At 39.3% G+C, this 23774-nt stretch overlaps 1 protein-coding gene across 10 annotated transcripts in view; it reads right to left on the bottom strand.

The window, feature by feature from the left end:
• The window catches only part of PCNT (pericentrin), a 74248-nt gene that overhangs the window by 18227 nt on the left and 32247 nt on the right, over nucleotides 1-23774 (bottom strand). For 6 of the 10 annotated variants that reach the window (XM_042021143.1, XM_042021144.1, XM_042021138.1 and 3 more), the window contains 14 exons: nucleotides 22896-23047; nucleotides 21858-22072; nucleotides 21184-21410; nucleotides 19755-19917; nucleotides 19132-19275; nucleotides 14768-14997; nucleotides 14191-14310; nucleotides 13665-13685; nucleotides 11318-11545; nucleotides 6697-6867; nucleotides 4941-5093; nucleotides 4341-4511; nucleotides 2965-4077; nucleotides 586-1116 (listed from right to left, as the gene is read on the bottom strand). In XM_042021143.1, the coding sequence (XP_041877077.1) occupies nucleotides 586-1116; nucleotides 2965-4077; nucleotides 4341-4511; nucleotides 4941-5093; nucleotides 6697-6867; nucleotides 11318-11545; nucleotides 13665-13685; nucleotides 14191-14310; nucleotides 14768-14997; nucleotides 19132-19275; nucleotides 19755-19917; nucleotides 21184-21410; nucleotides 21858-22072; nucleotides 22896-23047 (3639 nt within the window). The remainder of the gene's footprint in view (nucleotides 1-585; nucleotides 1117-2964; nucleotides 4078-4340; nucleotides 4512-4940; nucleotides 5094-6696; nucleotides 6868-11317; nucleotides 11546-13664; nucleotides 13686-14190; nucleotides 14311-14767; nucleotides 14998-19131; nucleotides 19276-19754; nucleotides 19918-21183; nucleotides 21411-21857; nucleotides 22073-22895; nucleotides 23048-23774) is intronic. The other 4 variants (XM_042021141.1, XM_042021139.1, XM_042021145.1 and 1 more) reach the window with 4 other exon arrangements.

Raw genomic sequence — 23774 nt, forward strand, 5'->3', positions numbered from 1 at the left:
TGCAACCCTGGGGCTCTCTGGCAGCCATTCCATCTCAATTTTTTCCTCTTTTAATAGTCTTAAGAAAGATACATGTATTTATACTTAACCATCAAAGCAAGGCACAAAAATATACAGCTAAAGATAAATTTTCTGAAGTACAGACTTTATCTTCCTGTGAAATTACAGAATAGACAACATGTAAGTATATGTATACAATATATATATAATATTGTCAATAAAAAGAAAACCCTCTGTTCTCCAGTTTTAAAACACACTCTCACACTCTAACACTCTCACTTCTAACACTCAACAACAGATTGTTGAAGAAGTAGGGAGCTGTTACAGTACACTGAGTACTGTGGTAGCAAAGGTTTTACAGATTTAGCTCAATTACTGGCACATTAAGTGTTATCACAAATTTATCAGTTATTATCACAGTAAGAGAGGAACTAATAATTGTATGCCCAAAACTTTAGTGGACCTATTCCCAGCAGTGTGTAGGTTTCTACTACTTGGAGCCCGTGGCCCCTCAATGATCCCAAGGGGACAGAGCTGAGCAGTCTTGTTTAATAAGAGTTAAATCAAACATGAAATATCACTTACCAGAATCTTCTTCTCCATATCTTCATCATCATCATCAACAGAATAGGTACTTCCAGAGAAAGCTGGAGATTTTCTATCTACTCCCACTGCTGCATCCCCACTGCCATTTTCATCAAGGTTAGAATATCCCAGTGATACGGAATTATCTCCTTGCAGGGATGACCTTGTGTGTACAATTTCAAAATCTGTGTTTTCAGCTTCTGAGAAGGGTGTCAGGTGAAGGACTGGTTGAAGTTCCATGCTTATATCTTGCTTTCTCATGATCTCAGGCGAGCTCCATGAAGACATACCTGCAATTAAATTCTGGAAATCTTTTGGAGTCTCTTTGTCTATGTTCCAATTGTGTTTTGGTGAATCAGGAGTTTGATGAATTTCCAGTATTTGCTGGCAATGCTTTTTCAAATCTTGATCCCCTTCAGAGCTGTGGATCATGTCCAACTCCTGGTGCAAGGCATTTTCTTGTAATTGCTTAATCCGCATTTTTGGATTTTTATTGTGACATGTCAAGTCAAACATAACTTCATCTTTTTCCTATAACAAAATAACACATTAATTGTTTAATGGAATTTGAGTATGATTACAAACTGAGAAACATGCACTTAAAAAAAGACCTGTTAGAATTGATTGATTTTTCCTTCAATCACTTTAAGTAATTTCAAGATAGAATCACTCCGATTCTGTGACTGAGTCTAAATAATGCACTATTTGAGAAGATATTTTAGTTTATTTTAAACCTGTCAACATGGAAATTTCATTTCATCCTCCATGCCTGTTAGTTTGTCAGATACAGTGAGTAATTGTTATCCCTCTCATTTTAGACCATCACCTAAATCCTTTTGTGTTAATCATCCCTCTTAATCATCTGTTTTAAGCCTAGTGCTAGCTGCCAGGACTTGACTCTTTTCGCTGCTCCTCCAGCTTTCATTTTAATACATTTCCTAATTTTCACATTGTTTCCACTTTTGAACCCAAGCATAACTGCAGGAGAGGTTCTATGCTCCTCTAAGAATGCTGTGAATATTATTACTTTTTCTAATACTAGGATGAACTAGATCCATAGAAAAAGTCTATTGTAAGGAATGCTTGAAAACATGGTAATTTATTCACTTTGATTCAACATATTCTCCAATTTGATAATTATCCCTCCTCAGCCTACTTAAAAACTTCTAGCACTTAAACCTGGAAACACATATACTGACATATAAACATCAATTTAAACACTTCAGAGTCTGAGTTTCTATTTGAAAAGTGATTTTTAAATCACTTAACTGCCCCCAGAATTCCAGCATTCCCTGATATCCTTCAAAATGTTACCAATTCTCTCTTCACTGGATCCTAAATTACTTCTGTTTTCTAAACAGGGATCTGACAATCCCTACCTGTATAAGCAACATGGTCCAGCAGTCACTGGATTGGAAGTCTGCTGCCTAGTACAGACACATTCCATGGTCTGAAGTATACCAATCTGCATGGGTCATTCAACATTTTTCCCACCTGTCTCCTTTTCATGAGAGATTTCTGGGACAGACCCTGAATGTACAGTGCCACCCAGGCACTGATGGCAGCGCTCCAAACTTGAACTTCCACGCAAATAAAAATATAAACACCAGGAATGATCACATGTTCTGCATAGCTACTCTCTTCATTTCCATTTTAAAATAAACATGTCATTATACATAGCAATTATCCTATCATTTTTTTAAGTAAGTCAACTACCTTGGGTGATTATTATATCATACTGCCAAGCAGGGCCCTGAAATTCCACATAAGTCTGACACGGAACGTTTTTCCTCTCCTGTGTGCTCAAACTCTTCATATAAGCCCTCTTAACTAGCACTTATCACCTCTGTAAACCAGCCTTTAAAGACAGTAAATTGGTGTATGACAGATTTCTACAGCTCTCTGAAAAAAGGGGTAATCTGAGTCCTACTGCTTTCTAAAATTGAATGATTTAATAAGAATTTAAGACAATTAGGTTACTTGGAGGAAATGGTTCTAGGAAAAACTCAGAATAATTACAAGAAAGAGTCACAGTAAATAAGAATTTCTGAAAAGAAAAGGAGACATGATGAAGTGTTTTCAAGTAGTTCTCCAATACAGCCATGAAGGATGGCAAACAGTCTTGGTAGCTAATGGTGGGTTCATTGCTTGGCTTGCAGATGCCCACCCTCTCACTCTCCCTCCTCAACAGATCAGGAGGGAAAAAAAATAAGCTGGGAAGAGCTCACAGGTGGAGAGAAAGGAAGGAATATAACCTAGTAACTACTCTCACAGGCAAAATAAATTAAAATGGGGAAAATGTATTCAATCTATTAATCTAGAAATAGATTATTCTTAAAAATCTCCACAAATAATACTATTAAAAATCAAATAATGTACCAGTTTAGCAGTAGGGGAAGCCACTACTCCAAATGACTGATCAATATTGGCTTCTAATTCCTCCATTCCATTTTTAAGGGCTACATCTTTTCTTTTTCTCTGGCAGAATGGCTTGAGAAATTTAGTCTCTTCATGATCTACTTGCTCCTTCAGCTTGTAAGATTCCAACTGTGAAAGAACTTCAGCTCTTCCCAATCGTAAGGCTTCAAGCTCTTTCGTATGGGCCTTGCTTTCACCTTCCAGTTTTGCAGTGCTCCCTTGAAGTTCCTTGATTTCTCTCTGATAAGCTACTTCTTTCTGATTCAGGGCTTGCACCTGGAAATCAAGTCTAGAAACTTCTAACTGAAGACCGTAAACATCCTGTGCCTGACTTGCATCTCTCTTTTCCAACTCTGATTGGAGCTCTGCTGCCTTTTCTGTTAAGTACTGCAGCTCAGTTGTGTCAGCTTCTCTTTGATCTGCCATTGTCTTAATTTGCATCTGTTTCTCTAGAATAGTTGCTTCCCTTTCTCTCACCTTATCTTCAAGTTCTTGAACTCGAGATGTAGTCATCTTTGTCTCAGCCTCTCTCTGAGACAAACAAGTTTGGGAAACTCTGTATTCTTCCTGAAGTGCCTGGTGCTGGATTCTCAGGGAGGTGAGCTCTGAAACAGACTGCTCTGATGACTCTCGCAACTGTTGGCATTTTTTCCCCAAATTTTCCACTTCTGTTTTGTGCTGCAATTCCTTTTTTTCCAGTTGCTGCTGCAGAGCTTCTTTAGAAGCTGAGACAAGCTCCAGTTCCTCCTGAAGTTCTCTCACTTTGGAGAGTAGTGATGCATTTCTTCTGTTTGGATCAGGATCACCCTGACAATCTACCAGTTCCTTCTTCAACTCATTCTGAAGGTTTTCCACTGACTGTCCCAATGCACCTTCATAGAAATAATCTTGGTTGTCACTATCTTCATGACATACTGGTCCAAATTGTGCCAGCTCTTTTTGAAGCTTCTCAATTACTCCATGGAGTTGCTCCACCTCGTCATCCTTGTCCTTGCGCAGCCTCTCCTGGTCAACACGAAGGTGCTCGACCAGTGATCTGAGTTCTTCAATTTCAGGTTTTTGGTCTTCTGCAACCTAAGCAAAAGGATAAGGACTGAATATTACTGTATGTAGAGAATTATTATTGCACACAGTTTATATTTCTCATCTGAATCACACAGGCATTAAATCACACATTTAACAGCAGGAAGAAACACACATTTCAGCTGGTAACTTTTCAAAATAATCCCTGCTTTCCTAAGAGAATTATCAAACAGATTTCATTTACAATAAGAATCTGCACACCTTGCTTCCCCCAAAAATCAAGCAATGAACACTCTTACAATAAGCACTCTTACTTTATTCTCCAGAGCATTCTGCAGCTCATGCTGAAGTCTCTTCATCTGCTCATTCAAGTGATCGATTTCTTGATTCTTTTCTTCAAGCAGTGCTTGTGGGAATGACAAAGCTGAGGAATCACTAATACCCAGGTCCTGACTTTGCTTCACATGAAGTTTTGTTAGATCCTCCTGACCAGAAAAAACAATCATCTCATTAGAAAGGACTGACTTTGTCTCTCAACCTAATGGCACAACAGAACTAGGGGCTTTATTTAAACATTCTCCTCTTTACTGTAATGATGAACTCAGGGACACGACTACAGCTTCTTTGGGTTTGCACCACTGTGTTGGACTGCCCCAACCCAGAAAATAACCTCAGCTTTGATTTAAATCAAATCACTGTATAAGATAATGCTATGAGCATGAATCGAGAATACTGGGGGGGCTTTGGTTCTGCAATATACCCAGCATCAGTCTTGTAAAGGTAACGCAACATTCTGCTGGCAAGAGAAACAACCCAAACATCTGTTTACAACATCATGAGATGAAGACTTCAACACTCTCAAGAAAGCAGGTCTCTGACATTTCAGGCAGTGCACTAAGGCTAAAGGAACCTACCTTCAAGTGTGCATTCTCTGCCTGAAGCTGGGTGATGTTGGAAGTATTAAGGTTTTTTTGTATCTCTAACTGCAAGTTCAGCTGCAATATCTCCTCATCTTTCTTGCTCAGGTTATCTTTATATTGTTCTAGTTGGTCTAGCAAGTTTGCAATCTAAAAAAAATATGCATAGTTGTTTCAATTAAGTGCTCTAAGATAAAACTTCATTTACCGTATTATTTAATGGCAAAAAGTAACTTCAGCAAATTCAATGATTTAAACTAATCAACCTGCATTAATAAAATATCTGATGTAGCTTTTGTCGAGGCGCATATAAAAGCCACACTAGTCATAATCCATAGTCAAAAGAGGTAGAAAGATTTTTTCTTTTCTCTACTGCTATTCTTATACCTCTTCACAGTGGCTGTGGCCTAATTTAAGATTGGCTGCTTAGCAAACAATGACAAGGCTGCCTAACAAACAATGACCATTCAGGCAGTAAACAATCAGCTATACAAGCAAAAGTATAGTTGCTACATATTATTCACAAGTTCTTCCTTGTACACTCTCAATGTCCCATAACAAGAACATCCTTTCCTTGTGTCCAGAACATCTTCTCTTATTAATTATCTTCTTGGCCTTCTCTGTGAGTTTTACTAAAGCTGCAAAATTTCACTGTAATATTCTCACAGGTAAATTCTGTCTGGTTTCAGGTCTGACTCTGTGAGATTGTCAGTCCGGCTGTCAGTCTCCTCAATCTGAGACATAAAAAGAGAGCGAGAAGCTTGTGTTCCAGCTCCTCATCTGCAAAACCAAAGTACTACAAAGGTGGATTTCTGTTTTCTTTTTTAAAAAAAAAGAAAAAAAAAAAAAAACAAAACTATCTGCTCACAAAGATCCATTAATCTGTATTGTGAACGATCAAGGCTTGACTGATGTCATTCGATGTAACAATATGAGACATACTAGCATTTGATGTGCAACAATGACAAGCAGCCAATATAAACACCATCCTTCTCCTCCCAGAAGCCAGAAATGAGCATTACAGTGCCAATCCCAGTAACACAGACAACAAAGAGATGATTCAATAACCACACTTTTCTCTGCAGTGTAATGTTTTTATCATCTCTTGCCTTAATGGGTAGCAAGGTAATAGTGGCTTTGGGGATTATGACTGTTGAAATAAAACTTCATAAGAGAAATGGGAAGTCCATCTGTAAGAAATTAATTTTTATTATCTTCTATTGCTCTTGAAAGAATGGTGTAGACTGAAGGATCACTCCTGTGTTTCTTCTTCACATGAATGGTAGTAAACACTACCATTTAACTGGACTATGTTTCTATATCACAGATATTATAATAATTATTTAGTAACAATATAAACATACAGTGGGGTTGTGTATGCATCTATACATGTAAATCCAATAAAAGTTCCAAATGTTGGGACCAATTTCTCTGTTTCTTCTTAGCTTGACACAAAAACTCATCACAAACATTCTCTCAAAACAGATTAAATTACACCATTGCGGGTAATTGCCCTTTCTGGTCTTAAAAGAATTATCCCTGACTCTCAAACAAAAACTTATCTACCCACTTCAACTCTGGAAGGAAAGGAAAATCAGTTAACAACTGATACTGATCAGTCTCAAAGTTATGTGAATAATCACAAGACCATTTCCAGCAGGAAGGGAGATGGACACAAAACAAAGCAAGAAAAAGGAAGGTTAGTTGAGGCTAAAGCAACTCAAAGTCTGCAGGACTTTCCCAAAACACTCACCTCTCTCTCCTTGACCTGAAGTGCTTCCTGCTCTGCCTGTAGCTGCTCCTTCAGCACCGGAGCAGAGTTGCCATCCACTGGGACTCGGTGCCTCGCTTCATCCAGTTTAGACTGCAGGGCAGAGATCTGCATCAGGTTGTTGTACTGCTGCTGTTGCAATGCCTCTTTATCCTGGAAAATGATTTTTTTAATGTCAGAATTGCTGTTAATATACAAACCTACCTAACCAGGACAATCCTGCCGAAACACTTCATCGACCCTGACACACCCTGTACAAGAAAAGTACATAATCCCAATGGCCTATAAACAGGAATTCAAAACAACTGAATGTTTTTACCCCTTTATTTTTTGTAATCCAAGTTTAAAACTTCTGAAAATTTAGCATTCAATGATAATTATACTTTCTCAGTTACACAGCATTTTATACATTTAAGAACATAACATCTTGGCCTTATAGCCATTTCCAAATTTCTTATGATACCGTATATGTGCCAAACTAAATTTGACAGATGGACACAATTTAAGAAATTAAGAGTTCTGGGTAGATCAAAACCTAGTCATAAATACATTAAGTTCAGTCAGATTGTGATAAAGCGGGACTGAGTTTGTCCAACCTGTGATCTGCCAAGCTATGGTGTTTTTATTTAAAAAATTCTTTTTTGATCTTCCTTCTCTCACAGTCCTTCTCGAGAGCTGGGTCAGTCCAAGGAGGGAAGGTTCACTTGGGAATTGTCCAAACAACTGATGCCTTTTCCTGGTCTTAAAATCAAGAGTCAAACACAGTTAGAAGAGGAAAAGGCATTTTACCTTGGTATTCATTTTAAGGATCTTTAGGTGCACTACGTCCAGGTGGAATGCACCAAAATGCACCCTGCAATCCCCCCCCAAAAGATCTGGTATAACATTATAGGTCTTACTAATTAGCATATCTATCAAAGATTCCCCAATGAGAGGCTCAAGTGAGCCCCCCTCCCCAAGGAGCCTTCCCTTGGATGGTTCTATCTTAGTTTACAGAATGTGTTCTGGAGAGCACCTTGGGGTCTGGGGCACACTGATCCCTAACTACTTCTAAGCTTCTAAAAAGTTTAGTCTCTCAGCTTGACAAACAAGTCTAAGAATGTAGCTAAGTCTAAAAAAGCACTAAGAATACAGAAGTTGTAAAAAAGGTATAATAGGGGTATAAAAGAAAAGGCAAAAAATCTTCATGGCATCACAATAAGCCTACATATCTGTACTTCAGATACAGTAAAGCTGGACAAGAAACCTAAGGCAGTAATTCCCTCTGCTGTTCAACACTTACTCTGCTCATAGTTTAATGCACATATCTTTAATATGTTATTTTAGACTCATTGTATGATTTGTAAAAAAAATACATAAATTTAACCATCTTCTCTCTAGTTCAAGAGATCTAAGACCCAGAGTACATAGCTAGCATCTTCTGATTGTAAACTGAAAGTAGTAGCAATTAAAAAAATAAAAATAAATTGCAAAGTTAATACCGTATCACAGTATCAAAAGATAAGGGAAAAACGGAAATTTTTCTTGCCCTCACATGAAACCTGTGATATCAACCAGCCCCTCTGGCAGCTCCTCAGGAAAGAACACACATAAAACCAAAGCCCAAGCAACAGCAGAGCCTCTTTTTTTGGTGTTTTTTATCAACTAAATACGGTACCCAAACCACACTGATCACTGACCAAAACTCGTCAGCAACAATGTGCAACCCAGACTCCTGCAGAAGTGGGCTGCCTTAGCTCCCGTGTCCCTGCCTTTCCTGGACAGCAAAGCTGCAAGTGTGCAGTGTCAGTACAGCCCTGCACACAAGAGTTCAGTTCCTCCTGGCCTTCTCTAGTTGCCACGTCCTGAGGTTGCTACAGTGACCCAGCAAAATCAAGTGGCAAACCAGGCAAATATCAGGGCTGTATATAATGCACCTTCACTGTAAAACGTTCTGGGTGGTCATTCACATGTAGTCTAATGCGGTGTCTTCTTCAATGAATCCCAAAATCCACAGGAGAGCCTACTCCCTAAATTAGCCCCACTTCTTAGGTCTCAAGCAAAAGGACGAGCAACGCCCCCAGCACAACCCTATCCAGGAGCTTCAATGTTACATATCAGCAACATGAACCACTGAAAGGAATTAGAGCAGGATAAAACAAAGACCTGCTCCATGCACATCACAGCAGGGCAAATGGATCTGTTAGCTGTGACTTTACTCAGTATTCCCACTGTTCAATATTCAAGACATTCTACTTCCAGACCTATTCCTTATTTCTCTATCACCTGCAATACATGCATTTTTCATATGTTGGCATTTGGGGGACAATAAAACTCTGCAATTATCATTCCCATCAAGTGTATTTTTACAGAAAAATACCATGGCATGTAATTGTTGTTAGTGCTCCAATGGAACTTATTAACTGCACAAAATTGCTTCAAGACAAGCTATTACAATGCTTACAGGTGGCAAAATGAATAGTACAGCCTAGTTTAGATTGGATTAATTAGTTTCTCAGAAAAAAAAAGAAAAACCAAACTCAAGAGTTTGGCTTATTTAAGATATTTACAAAACACCAACTGATGGGGACATTCAGACAACTAAAAGAATATTCTGAATTCACATGGTTAAAGAAAGCCTGTTTAACAGCAAGCCAAGACTCCAGAGGAAAGAGAAACTTGCCGACAGCAAGCAGCACCACAGTCTCCATCCATACCAAGGCAGACAGAAATTAAATGGGCATGGCTTTTGTATGTTTGGATAAAACCACAGAAAAAATTCAGCTGGGAAAGGTCTTTAGAGTTCTCCAACTCAAAGCACAACCAACTTGGGTCTGCTCAGGCAATTCTTACATCTCCCAGTCAGAGACACCACTGCAACTCTGAGCTTCCTTTAAGGAGTGGCTGCCCCCAGTGTGACCACTTCCCCCTTCCATTTAATTGGAATTTCCCTTGTTTATACTCGTATCTTCTCATCCTTTCATTTGCACCTTCTAGTCTGACTCCACCTTCTTATAAGCCCATATTACATGACTGTAGACAACAAGATCTCCACAAAGCTTTTAACAATACTCAACCAAGGAAAATTGTTGGGAGGAAACGGAACATTCAGTTTCAGATAGAAACTTCTTCAGGTAGAAGAAGTTACTCAGATGTTTGGTAAATTTTGCTAAATGGATTGAAATTCTTAACTCTAGGCTGTGATTAACTCTGTAGTAGTAACAAAGCACTAGAAGTTTCGGACTATGGCAAACAGATCTGGCTTCAAAGACAGAGCAAGAAGGGGTACAGATTAAGATAATTTCATTTTAAACACAGGTACTTTACTGAAGACCCTCAATGTTTGATATTCAGTAACACTACCTTCTCAGAAACTTCCAGACAAGCACAAGAGTAGCTCTGAAGCAGCAAACATGACAACTGTCAAAAGCAGCCTCTATACCAGGGCTTTGAGTAAGCCTTACTCAAGTCCTGTAAGTAATACCTAAGGACACCCTACTTACAAGTAGTATGTAAGTCTTTATAGTGGACTTAAGGAGTTTGTAGGACCAGAGATTATTTAAAACTGTGTGTCTTGGTTTAAAAGACAGGTGTCTACTAAGAAAGGCAGAAGTCTCCCTTGGAATAGCAGATGTAACCCCTTTCCCTCTGAGTTATTATAATTTTGAAATCAAGGGGCTTTTTAGGCAAAGATGTGGGAAATAGGAATAACAGTTCTTTACTATTATTTATCTATATGTGTATAACCAGTCAAACAAACAACAACAACTATGGCAGTAACAGCAAACAATCACAAACCCAGTCCCAGCCTTCTCGGCTGTCAGGCCCTTTCCCCTCGGGTGCAGTTCCGCTCGCAGCCGGCAGGGGCGCTGGCGGCTCCCAGTGAGCAGGGCAGGTGCGATGGTTCCCCCGCGGCTGCAGGGGGCGCTCCGGAGCGAGCTCAGGGAGCACGCGGCACTGCTGGTCTGGGATCCTGGGAGGGATGGAACAAAGGAGCTTCACAAGCCCCTGGGGAGCCGATCCTGGTGTCCGGCTGGACCCTTGGGAACAGCAGGCTGGAACAGCAGGGACGAGCACAAATCCCGGATGGCAGACGAGGTGTATCCTAACGGAGAACCCCCTGGAGGCCTGGGCAGGCAGGCCGAGCAGGGCTACAACGTAGCGAAGGCTCGAAGCAGCGGCGGGGCAGGGCGGCCACAGCCCGGCCTCCAGCGGGGCAGGGAAGGTGGGCTGGGGATCCTGGGGTCTTTCTCCGCAGAAGGAAAAAAAACAGCCGAGGAAAAAACAGCTTCCCTCTCCAGCGTTAGGGGACCGAACTGCCCACACACCCAGGTGAAAATAAAAGAGTAGCCAGGTGCACCCCACCCCCAATGGGTAGCTCTTTGTTTTCCTCAAGTACCCAGCAATTGTCCTCCTAGCAACAGTATGGGGGGAAAATTCCTTTAACAGAAAAAAACCTAGGAGAACTCCTAAAACCCCAACACCGTGGCTGTAATATGTGCCATTAATTCACCAATTTAACTCACCACTGAGTGCGAGACAGCATCGCAAACACTACTGACAACCCCCATAAAGCCACTGTCATGTAATGCCAAACCCATTTATATAAGGATTTAAAAATCACCTGTTTCAGTTCAGTTTCCACTTTCTTCATTTTCTGCAGCTGTTGTTCCAAGCTGTGTACAGTCTTTGAGACCTCAGCACCACTGAGCTTCAGCTCTTGGATCTGTGCCACCAGGTTTTCTATCTCTTTATCACGAGCTGCAATTTCTTGGTGTTTTCGCTCCTTTTCTAGTAACAGTTTATTGTAATCACCCATCTTCTCTTTTATTTCTGCTTGCAAAGATTCTACCTACACAGAATTACAGTATACAGATATTCAGGCAATATGAACAAATTTCCTTCCAGTTGAAAGCGAGAGTAATTTTGTGTTAAAGCAGGTTTTACTATGGATTAAAGTAGTGCTAAAATCCCAGGTGAAAATAAAACTAAATATGCATAGAAAGTATGAAAAAGTTAGCTTTCTGAAATCTTGTTTTCCAAATGCAGCAGCTCTTAGATACACGTGTGATTACTCTCTCAACACTTGCAGTACTCTCATGAAGCACTAGATGAAGGTATACTCTCAAAGGAGCCTTTTGGTGGTGGGGGCTAGTGGGTTATGAGATTAAAAACCCACCAAGATTACATGAATTATTAATAATAGCTTTGGATTTATTTCTGTAACCTCAGAACCCTCTTCCAATAATCCAAGGAATTCCAGTTTAAAGGAAGATACCAAGAACTGAAGGATAAATATGCAATCAGAGATTTCCAGGAGTCAACGTAGGACAAGTACGTCTTTTTCCAAAAATCATTTAAATATGAAGAGGATACCCATTTTGAATTTTAGCTGCAGGAAAACAGTCATTCATTCATCCCAGTAATCAAGGTGAAGGCAAGGCTAGGAGCTTTGGTGTGATAGATAGACTACCTCAGGGTGCAATAAAGTCATTTAGCATAGTGAAAGCAAGCTCAGGCAGGGGAGCAGTGGGAAAGGAGAAATAATTTAGTCAATACCCATGAGCAAGGAAGATGGGATTTTACAAAATAAATGTTTTGTTCATCAAAAAGTGTCTGAATTTATGCAAATCCCACTTCAACATTATAAAATAAAAATTTTTGCATTAATATAGATCTTTACATCTTCAAAGTATTGTGCAGATATTACTAAAGCAGCAAAACATGCTTGAGCAAATGGAGAAGAGTCAAATTAATAAGCAGGTAGAGTGTAACAGACTGGTTACAAAACCCGAAAATTTTGAACATTACATTTTCAACTGCTTACAGGCACAAACATTTCCTTGACTGTATACGGATCTTACTCCCTTCTGCTCTCATCAGCAACTAATCATGGCTAACCATAACACAAGCCTTACAGTAAAGCTTTTGGGTATACGCAAATCTTCTAGAAGTCTAATCTTTCGAATTCTACAAAATTTTGGCATCAGAATCCCAAAACTATGACACTTCCGACATAAAAAGCATGTTTATAACACTACATTGCTAGAAAGCTGGTGCTGCAATCCTGTAGCTGAGAAAACACTTTTATAACCTTCACTCTCACAGTGCACACTGCAGCTCCCAAGAACCTGTCAACACTCTTTGTACAAAATAATCCCACTCACACATACCTTGAACCTAGTAAACACCAGAGAGGGAAACTTGTTGTAACTGCTACATGCAGAAATCAGGAGTTCACTTGAGCTGATTTGGTTTCAAGTTAAGCACTTACTGATGTTACAGCTGCATTAAAAAAACTGAACAAATATTGACATTTCCTGGCACAGAATGCCTGCATACCTCACCCTACCCGCAAATGTCACTTACTTAGTTACCATCCTTGTGTGTTTTTCTCCAAGTAAGTTTTCATCCTTTCTGAGAGAGGTTGCAAAGCTACAGCATTGATTTTTTTTCAGCTATGCCCTCCAGCATGGAAAATTCATTCAGTGAAAATTCATTCATATCAAAGATACAGATGTACACCTCTCACACTGAGGTACACAGTTCCATAAACTATACATAAATAGACAGATGGAAAGGAAATTAAGTAGCTTACACATTGAAGTTTTGGTAAGAGCCAGGCCACAAACAAAAGCTGAAGGCTAAAGCACAGTTTTATCATCACCATTCCAGTACCATTGTTTCATGCTCCAAACCTCAACTTCTCCTTTCATACCAAAAGGCTGTTTCAGTGAATAACTGCCTGTAACACCTCTGAGCAATAAGCCAGGAGAGCTAAGTACTTATGTACAGGAAATTAAATTGAAAGCAGTTCTTCATTCCCTGCAAGAATTCTGCCACCCTAAAACCTGTATCCTTAGCTCCAAGTCATGCTGAGTCATGCCTTGACATATCAAGAGGAGGAAAAAAGCTATAGCATATCTAGAAGGGATTGAAAGGAAAAGAGACATTCATACTGTTTTCCATACCTGTAGAATCAATTCATAGTTCTGTATAATGTTCATTTATGTGAAAAAAAACCAACCAAAAGAAAAAAAAAAGCAAAAGTTAATTTTTGAAGCCAAGCATCAAACAAATGAACATGTGCAAAAAAGGACTCATTTATAAACTTAAATAGGATGAGGCATGCAGACAAAGGACATCTCTATTACAATTGTTATAGATTAAAAAAATAAACATATTTAGAACCCAAAAATCATTCCTCAGAAGCACTTCTTAGAGCAGAGTGTCTGTAGCGTTGTCCTCCTTAGTTCACTTAAATCAGACTCAGAAACTTTAGTGTAAAGCACATACAACGGTTCTTTCCATCTCTATAACAAATAATGTAAGTGCACCCTCATTGCCTAAATGTAGTTCAATCAGCTGGGGAAAGATCTGCTCTCTGCATAACAGAGGAAAAAAGTCTCCCAAGAGCTAGACCCCCAAGAACAAACAGTTTTGGTATTTAATTGTAATAAACAAACTCCTTTGGCCACCAACTCTGATTTTACTCACCCTATGCTCTCTGGACTGTCCTGAAGTCTGTGATTTTGCTGACAGTTTTAACTGTTCTTCCAATTTCTGAATTTCCTGCTGAAAATCATCGCGTTCATGTTCCCTTTCTATGGCTTGTTCCTGTAAACCCAGCCAGAGAGAATCAAAATATTTTTGAAGATTTCATTACAATCTTGAGTACAAGAATAATTTGGGGTTTGTTTTTGTGGTGAAGAAACTGTTAATTTAAAAAATAATTAACTAATTATTAATAACTAATCAGGACTACCTTCTAGTAGTCCTGAAAGCATGTCTACAGTTAGAGGGAATAAAAAAAAAAAAGAGAAAGCACCTTTTTGACTGCAACGTACATATAAACTACAATTATCAATTAATAAAAAGGAAAAATTACGCTGCAATACTACAAAAAAGGAATTGAAAATTTAACTTTTTTTTTTCTTTTATGAGACTAGAATACCAAAGTCTTAATTTCAACCAAAACTGAAAACAGCCCGTTTTGGGAACCACCTTCCATGTCTCAAAACCAGGATGAGAATTTATTACCTCCAAACCCATGAAAATGTGGTCTCTTACTTACATCCATGAACTGCCGCTGATTTTTAAGCTGTTTTTCAAGAACTTCAATTTGCTGTTTTAATTCAGCAACCTCCAGTAACTGTGTAGCCAGATCTTGGTTACTGTGCAGCTGGTCTTCCAGTTCCACCTCCAAAATCTTCATCTGAGAGCGTAAGTTGGAATGGTCCTTTTCTGCCTGACACTGAAGCTCAAGTTTCTCCTTTGACAAAAATTCTACTTCTTTGAGTAAACCTGAGTAAGAACACAAAAATAATAAGAGCTGTCAGTGCAGGGTACAAAAGTCAAATGCTTCAGATGAGACTAAATTTGGGTATTTTGGACACCATCAAAACAAAGAAAAGTATTTATTCCTGAGATGGGCTGTAAGAGACATCCTACACTGCTCTACCCTAAATCCTTGCCACCTTTCTGTCCCTAATCTCTCCTTAATCAAGCCATCCAATACAGAATTCTCAGTTCCTCTAAACTCTCACACCAAGATCCTCCTTAGACATCCAATATCCAGTCTTGGGCCAGTTTCTCCATTACTCCTGCCTCATGCCATGCTGGATACTGCTGCTGCCATCGATACTGGTGAGGCAGCACCCAGTCCATCTTTCTAGTGGCCACTGGTGCCCAGCCTGACCCTGAAGCCAGCTGCTATGAAAAAACAAAATTACTGTATTTCTATGAACCTGAGTGGGGATTAAAACCCAGAGAAAAATCACGCTTACTGAGAATCAGTCCAGTTCTGAGGTTACAAAGGGAAGAAAACACCTGGGAAAAAAAATGGCACATATTTTCCCTATGCAGACTGCAAAAGAAATACCAAAATAGGGAAGTGTACATAGCTCAAATTATTTAAGTTACCAAGAGTTGAGTTAAATTTATAGCTACAAACTGCATTTTCAATCAGTTGGATGCACTGAATACACTGTTTAGGAGACCAAAACTGAGACTCTACTGTGAACACTCTTGGAGAAAAGCTACTTCAATGTCAATATAGTTAGTAACCTGAGCATAAAAAGAAGTCTGTCTATTTTGTAGCAAAGCAAGGTCCTGCAAGAGCTCATGGTTTTACTTTTCAAAGGTTCCATTATTCACCTCAAATGTTTTTGGTCATAGGTTAAAGGTAAGTCTATGATCCAACAAGGACCTGAAGAAATCATCCAGCCCAATTTCCAGAACAGACAATTCCCTTTCTGAAGTATGACCAACTCAATGGAAGTGATTTCTAACCTAATTGTCATTACAAGCTGCTCTTACAAATCTTTGATACCACAGCCTACCTATAACATTTTTTCTAGGGCTTCACTATCCACAGGTATTTAACGACATTTCTAGACCCTTGAAACTAAGCAAAAAATCATGAAAATTTCCATGTTTGTGTATAAAAGGATAAGTGTAACAGGCTTGGAATGATGCAACAACATGTACACTACACATTGGGAAAAATGTCACCACAGGGAGAATAATGGAAAACAACGTGCAAGGTCTGTGAATTCTCTGGCTCTGGAAACAAAAAAAAGCTGGACAAAGAGAAACAAGGAAAGTTTGGGACAAAAACATGGACTACATAAGCTCTCGAGCTCCACAGCAATCCTGTTGTGGATTACAGCGACATTCCAACTACATTTCACTCCAAGCATTAATTACAGCCTATGTAATAACCACAGTGCAATCACTGTGCCACACTCCCTACTTTTTCTGTTATTTTTAAATAATCACAGTAAATAATCACAAGTTCATTGGGTTGTGGATGTAACTCAGGCTCTGGCAGAATGCATGAAATGAAGACTCACCCCTAATTTCTCTCCCAACCCCCTTGGAGCTGTATTGTACATACAATGTATCATACGTATCATGCAATGCAACCAAAAAAACCGCAGAAAAAAAACCAACAGTAGCCTGAATTCCCTTAGGACACTCAATCCCAGCCATAGCTGCATGACAGAGAATACCTTTTGCCAAGAGCTGGGTTTTGCCAAGCAGGAGATGGGAATAATGTGAATAAAATAGCACTCTAGTGTATTTGCTAATACATGGTGCAGAGAGGAGGGCAAGGTCAGGTGCTACAGATATTTGGGCACCCAAAGGAAGGTCATGAATGTAGACTGACCCTGATGGAAAAGAACTGGTACTTGGGGAAAAAAAGCACAAGAATTTTGCCTCCTATATCCTAAGAAACGTGGTTGATGGCTTCTTTTATAGCTTCCAGAGGAACACTAATGCTTTATGAGGAACAAAATACTGATTAGGTAACACTAACCTACAGAGTCACCTCCTCAGACAGAAAAGCAAGTTAATTGAAAAAAATAATTAGGCAAAAAGATTTTACCTGGAATAAGCAGTATTTCATAGAAAGCAGGTATCAAATTTTGGTAACCTCAGCACAATCTCTCTGACAATTTTTTAATTTTTTTTTTTTAAGCACATGTTCCCCAAGTGTATAAATAGAATTTCAAGCAACACACCAATAGATCATCAGCTCACAGATTTGTTTCTTTGTAGAGACAAACCTGCTATTTTTTTATTAATGCTACTTCACATCATGCAATTCCCCTTCGGAAAGGCCCCAAGCACATTCCCGCCCACTCCCAAGATCATTAGCAAATACCAAGCTCCATTCCAAAAGAGTTTTAATCAGCAAGGCCATTCTACTCACATTAGTACTCCACATGAAAAACGGGAGGAGACGTCAGCTTTTCAAGGAATAAGCCCATGTCAATCAACTCCAAACAATAGGATTTATATTTATCATGTTTTCCACATACTACAAACAATTCCAAACCTGAGGAAGAGTACTACAGATGGCTGGGGTGGGGGAAAGGGGATGGATTTCAGGACTCGGCCCCTGCAGCAAAAGCAACTGTTCAAGTTCTAAGGAGCTGCTGGCAAGAGCTGGGGTGCAGCTCCCGGGAGAATGTCAATCCCAAAATACACCATAACCAACTCGGTCCTACATTCCCTCTCATTCAGAGGGCAGCAGCAAATTTCAGGACAGTGAGGTGGCTACCAAAAATAGGTTAAATTAAAAATAGTGTTTGAGGGAGATCTGAATGGACAGAAGGAATAAAGATACAGTAATGGGCAAGAAAGCTCAGTGCAACTTTTTAACTCTAACAGGAATTTACCTGTGTAACTTTTTATTCACCTGACTGATTTGGTTTACTCAGCTCACACTCTCTGGGGAAAAGAAAAAGTCCAGAAACAAGAGACAGTGAATATGCAAGAATCCATGAATATATGTGTGTGTATAAATAAAATTAATCTAAAAAAACAATAGGAAAATTATATTTTGAGTAGACCACAAAACAATCATGGCAACTATGAATTTATCAGATCTAAACGTTAGCCGCTCAGGAGTTAAGTATGCAGACTTCCGGAGGAAAAAAAAATTCCTCTTTCAATTTGGCATCCACAAATTTGACTTCAGTACTAGACTTTCAAAATCAGTGTATTACTATGGATCCTTCTTGCTTATTTCTGATTTCCTTTTTTATTCCATTACTAGCCTTCCCTACCATTCTGCTTTCCTTTTTTCTGACCTACCAATCCATTCAGTTACATTTCTCTCATCTCCCTTAGACGTCCTTCAGTTCTTGTACTTTTTTTAATTCACTGTTTTGTGTCACCTCACCCTTCTTTAACTTAATTTACTCATTTTGACAGCCCACTTTGTATCACTAGAAGCTCACAGCCAGCTTGCAATGCACTCCATCCCCTCAAAAAAAATTAAGCTGGCAAATACAAAGACAGTGGCACAGTATACTTTAAGCCTAATGGCAGCAAAACATCTTTTTCCCTCCAAATACTCATAATTGAATTGAATATTCCTAATTTTGCATCACAGAAGTCGTAACCTTTTTTCTGGCCAACATACTTATAAACCCAGTAACCTGTTGGGCCTAATTATGAAGTACTATTCCTCATTGTTAAAATTAAAAGTTATCAATTTGTTCACTCTGTTACAGCAACACAGCAAGAAAAAAAATCCACAAACAAGGTCATTACAAACCTGAACCTTCTTTTTGTGCTACATTAGCAACAGGTGTTCCTAGAAATCAAAACACAGACACATGTACAAGACAAGAATAGGGCATTGTGATCCATTCCATCCTCTAAATCGCTAAGAATTTGTATCGAATACAGATAGTGCCTACCTTTAGGCATTTCATCTTTATTGTGACACAAAGCTCCTGATGACCTTGATCCATGTCTGCAGAGCTTTCTGCTTTTACAGGAAGACCCTCTCACCTGTGTACCAGTCTGAGCTGCTCACTAGGTCATCAAGCCAAACTCTGATCCATGATAGAAAGACATTGCAATGTGCCTTGACTGGAGACAACTTTGTTTTGCACTAGGAGTGCTATAGTCTCTTCTCACCAAGAATTGCTTCCTCCTGGGTTAGCTCCTGGAAGCGTTCCCGCATGTTCTCCAGCTCCACAACAAGACGCCGCTCAGATTCCTCTTTCAGGCTCAAGGCCTCTTCTAACACAGCTTTTTCTGCAACATAGCCTTCAATAATGCCTAGAAGCCAAGTCAGAATGCAAATAAAGCCATAGAAAAACTAATCTGTTGGGAAAAAACAGCTTGAAAACACGAGTAAACAATTTCTGCTAAACAATAGAAGGTGACATAAAATGGAAGAAGTAAAAGATGATTCATGTTTATACTGTAGCTAGGCTTTTGAAGTATCTTAAGGAATAAAATGTACTAGTTAATGTATTCTAAGATTATCAAGATTTTATGAGGCTGACACATCAAAAAGTGTCTCTAAATCTGTAGAATTCAAATGGGGATCATTAAGCTTTGATGGCCTGGAATGAGCTTACAACACATCCTCTGCCAATGACTGAGGTTTGAAGAAACAGAATCTTCAGAAAGCAAGAATAATTGTTAGATTTAGAGCCCAAGAAATCCAGGATACAGAAAGCACATCATAGATACTGGATGGAACAAGCGCTGAGTAAATGACACTTCAATCTCACTCAGTTTCCTTTTCTTACCCTCTGCCTTATGAAGCTCTAGTGCCAGCTGGTTCTTGGCCTCACTCTCCTCACTGAGGCACTCCATCAGCTCCTGGTGCTGACTCACCACCTGGGCCGTCTCCCGATTGCAGCGGCTGAATTCTTCCTCAAACTGCGCATGGTTTTCATGCATCTTCTCCAGCTACAAGTGAATAATTTCCCCAGCATCAGACCTCAGATGTACATGCAATGTAATAATACTGCAGACATCTCAACAAACATCTTCTCAATTATTTAGTAACATTTACGCACTAAGGTCCAAGTTTTGAAGTTTCATTTTAGTACTAAGCTGGCTTTGCCCAAAACCTCTGGACACTTTGGTGAATCCCTGTACTTGCATACCAGTATTTTTGCCACAAGTCTTGCTTAGGAACGTAAGTTTCTTCACTGTGCATAAAAAGAAATACCTCCCTACCGGCTAAACTGCTTAACTCAACACTTTCTGTGCCACTTGAAATTCAAAGCCTCCTTACACTTAAATTCTTCAAGAGATTCAGTCATGTCTAATAGACAGCGAAGTCCATGCATCATCAGGTTTCCAAGGTACACCACCAGTAAGCAAAGTATGCTGGATCACAGCTGATGAGGGTCACCTAGAACCCAGACCTGCTATAGCTTGGCAAGTGCTTTAACCACAAGTTAGGTATGTCTTAGTAGAACCATCATCAGTACCTAAAAGTAAATACTTATGCATCTCATTCTAGGAGGGATTTTTGAAGATAGCGAATATATATTTCACACAGACACATATCTCTGGGTTTCACAAAATAACTGATGAGTAGATAAATTTCAGACATGTTTTTCCCCTTCAATTCTCTCTTCAATTAGGGACTTCCTTACTCAACAAACAAATTGTTGTCACACTAAATTCAATCCTCAGATGTATACAGTGTTCATGTATCCACCCCAGATTCACAGTCTAGACACTGCAAAACTCAGTATGGAAATACTCAAGTTTTTCTATGATACTAAGCGCATCTCCTTTTGTCACAATTAAAGCAGTATATAAATACAAGGATGTTTGTTTCTGCTATCTACATATTGCCCAAGCATTCTGACATTGGGCTGAGTTTTCCTGAACCCGTTTATCAGTGTTGAAAAAGCATCAATGTGAAGTGTGATAAAACCCCCTCAAAAAAACTCCTGGTCTCCTAAAGTTACCAAATGATTTTAAAATCCTAGTTTAAATCTACTTAAGTTGACCAATTTATTGCCTTCCCACAGGATCTGTTAAAAGGTTAAATACACAGACTAAAAACTGATTTCACATTTTCAGTGTTATACACAAAATCATGGAATGGTTTGGGTTGAAAGGGACCTTTAAAGACCAACTAGTTCCAAACCCCTGCCATGAGCAGGGACACCTTCCACTAGACTAGGTTGATCTGTACAAATTAAAAAGCTTTACTTGTTTAGTTGACTCTGTAACCAGTTCCAGAAGTCTCTCCACTGCAGTGCGCAAACGATGACAAATCTTCAGTATCATTTCTTCACTTTCATACGCCAATTCAGGCTTTGCAAAAACACTTTCACATAAGTATTGGCTCAACTCAGACACCTCATCAGTCACTGGAGACAGCTGGTTGTCTTCTGTGAGAGTTTCATCAAGCAGCTCCTCTACTGAAAACAAGGAAGCTGTTGAAAAACACAGAAAAGTGACAGCTAGCCACAAAACTGGTCACACAGATAACTGACATCAGACAGTGATACGGTCCTGGACATATACTACAAGGTGAAAACTTGGACACATCAACAACTTGATGTGGAAATCAAGAGGGCTTCTCACAAGGTTTGGGAATCTTGTGCTAGACATCAAGACCTGGAACTCTGCATTCACCAAGTCCATCTTTCCTGCCCTGTAACATATCCAGGCTTTTCTAACAACATTTTAGTAGTTGCACTATTAAAAGAATTAAACTGAGAGAACACTGGTAGACACTATCTTAAGTGTGAAGCAACTTTGAAAGACACAAACATTGCAAAAAGAGATACTCTCTGACCTTCACCCATACAGAAGGAAACGAAAAGGCAGTTTTCAAGAATATGAATTGACTACATCCAGGTTTGCTGATTTGTACTCACCTTTTTCTAGGTGATGGTTTTCTTTGGCTTTAAAATACTGCATTAATCCAATTTCTTCCATAATACTCTGAGTTTCTTTAGAATCTCCAGAAGCCAGACTGTCATCAAGGCAAAGACCAATCTTGTTACAGATAAGGTCCTCAATAGCTATTGTGGCCTTCACCACCTCCATAAGCAGTTTCAAAACATGCTGGTAAGATTCATGCAGTTTTTCCCTAGAACAAAAGCATATTGAACACTTGAAAAATTGCATGCACTTGGTTTGAAAGACACTTTGAACCTACTGAAAACCTGACAGTCTAAAATGGGTATCTGCCATGGTTGGGCAGTTATCAGTGAAGATCATTCAGATGACTCACAAAACCCACGTTGTTTTTAAAGAGCTGGCACAGCAAAGCACCTTTGTCCTCTCCACAGGTAGATCACACTACAGTCACAAGCATCTCAGCCTTCCGTACCTGTGGAAGCACCAGCAAGGAAGATATGTCTACTACTACAGTATCAGTGACACCAAAATAACTAGAGGTGTTCTGGCAGACCTGACAACAAAAGCTCTATTTCTACTTAGGAAAATATTTTAGGTTTAAGATTAACACTAAGCCAGTTTCCTAAAGACGAGAAGGAATTCTAGAAGCTTATTCAGCATGACAGTTTCTCTAGTCCATGCATCCCCATGACATGTCAAACGAATTCACTCTAACTGAAAGCCTCTTGGTCACAGAACCTCTCGCAATTTTTCAGCTTTTTCCAAGATTAAAGACAGTGGAAACCCCAAAACACCAAAGTCTTCATCAGACTGAAAGAAAAAGAGCAGGGAAAAAAACCAACTTGCTTTTCATGTCAGAACAGCTTGATAATTTAAAAAACCTCTAAATAATTTGCAAATAAAAGCAATATCATCAGCCCACACTATTATTTTGAGCTGGCTTAGTTTTGCCTAGTTATTGATTTCTTTATGAGAAGTGAGAAAACAAGCAAACAAAAAAACCTCAAAAAAACCCCACACACTAAGCATTATGTAAGCAAAGATGAACAAACCTTTCTTCCTTGGACTGCTCAATATCAGACCTCAACAAGGCTACCAAATTCCCTCCTTCTTGGTGTTCTCTGTCCCGTCGCTGAAGGAGTGTCTCCGATTCAGAGTTGGTCTCCTCTATTTCATGCTTTACAGAGGCCACTTTCTTTTCCAGCTATGGAAATACAGTGACAACACAACAAAGTCAACAATTTTGCCTAAACTTTGCTTTATATACTCTACCTGAAAACCGGTTTCTGGAAAAATTACTTATCTCCTCATATTTATTTGTTCAGATGATACCTATAGCTCATTAAAATATATGATTACATATAGATAAAAATACATATTTCTATGTATATACCTACCCCTAGCTCCAGATTTTGCTGCCAAACAAATTACTGCCATTTTGTTAGAAACTCTGTCTCATAAGTAAGCTAGAAAATAAGTCTGTCCTGGGTTGCAGTGTATTCTATTACCATCTTCATGAGCTGTTGAAATCAGGTGGGGCAGTGTTTCCTTGCCTCCTCCCCCCAGACTATCTTTCTGTTAATGGCCCATCATTGCTCTGACGCATGACTCAGAGAGAACTCCCTCCGGACTATCTTCTGTTAATGAGCCTAATCAACACTTGGCCTCATGATTCATTACCCCATTGTGAGATGCTCCACCCAGAAGGACGAACCAAGCATTCCATCCTGGATATAATCTGAGATTCTGAACACCAGAGACAGACATTTCCACTGGATTTCCAGAGGACAGGAGCTACATAGCCACCACTGGACCTTCTGAGGAAGAGCAGACCCTCTTTCTACAGGATCACCGCTTCAGAGGACTGCAGCCACCATTCTACTGGACTGCTACCACCACCTTGACTAACAGGGTGCCAGGTTGTATCCTGA

Source organism: Corvus kubaryi, unplaced genomic scaffold (genome assembly GCF_017639235.1).
Source record: "Corvus kubaryi isolate FWS band 111438036 unplaced genomic scaffold, C.kubaryi_AGA036_p1.0 37126, whole genome shotgun sequence".
NCBI classification, from domain to species: domain Eukaryota; kingdom Metazoa; phylum Chordata; class Aves; order Passeriformes; family Corvidae; genus Corvus; species Corvus kubaryi.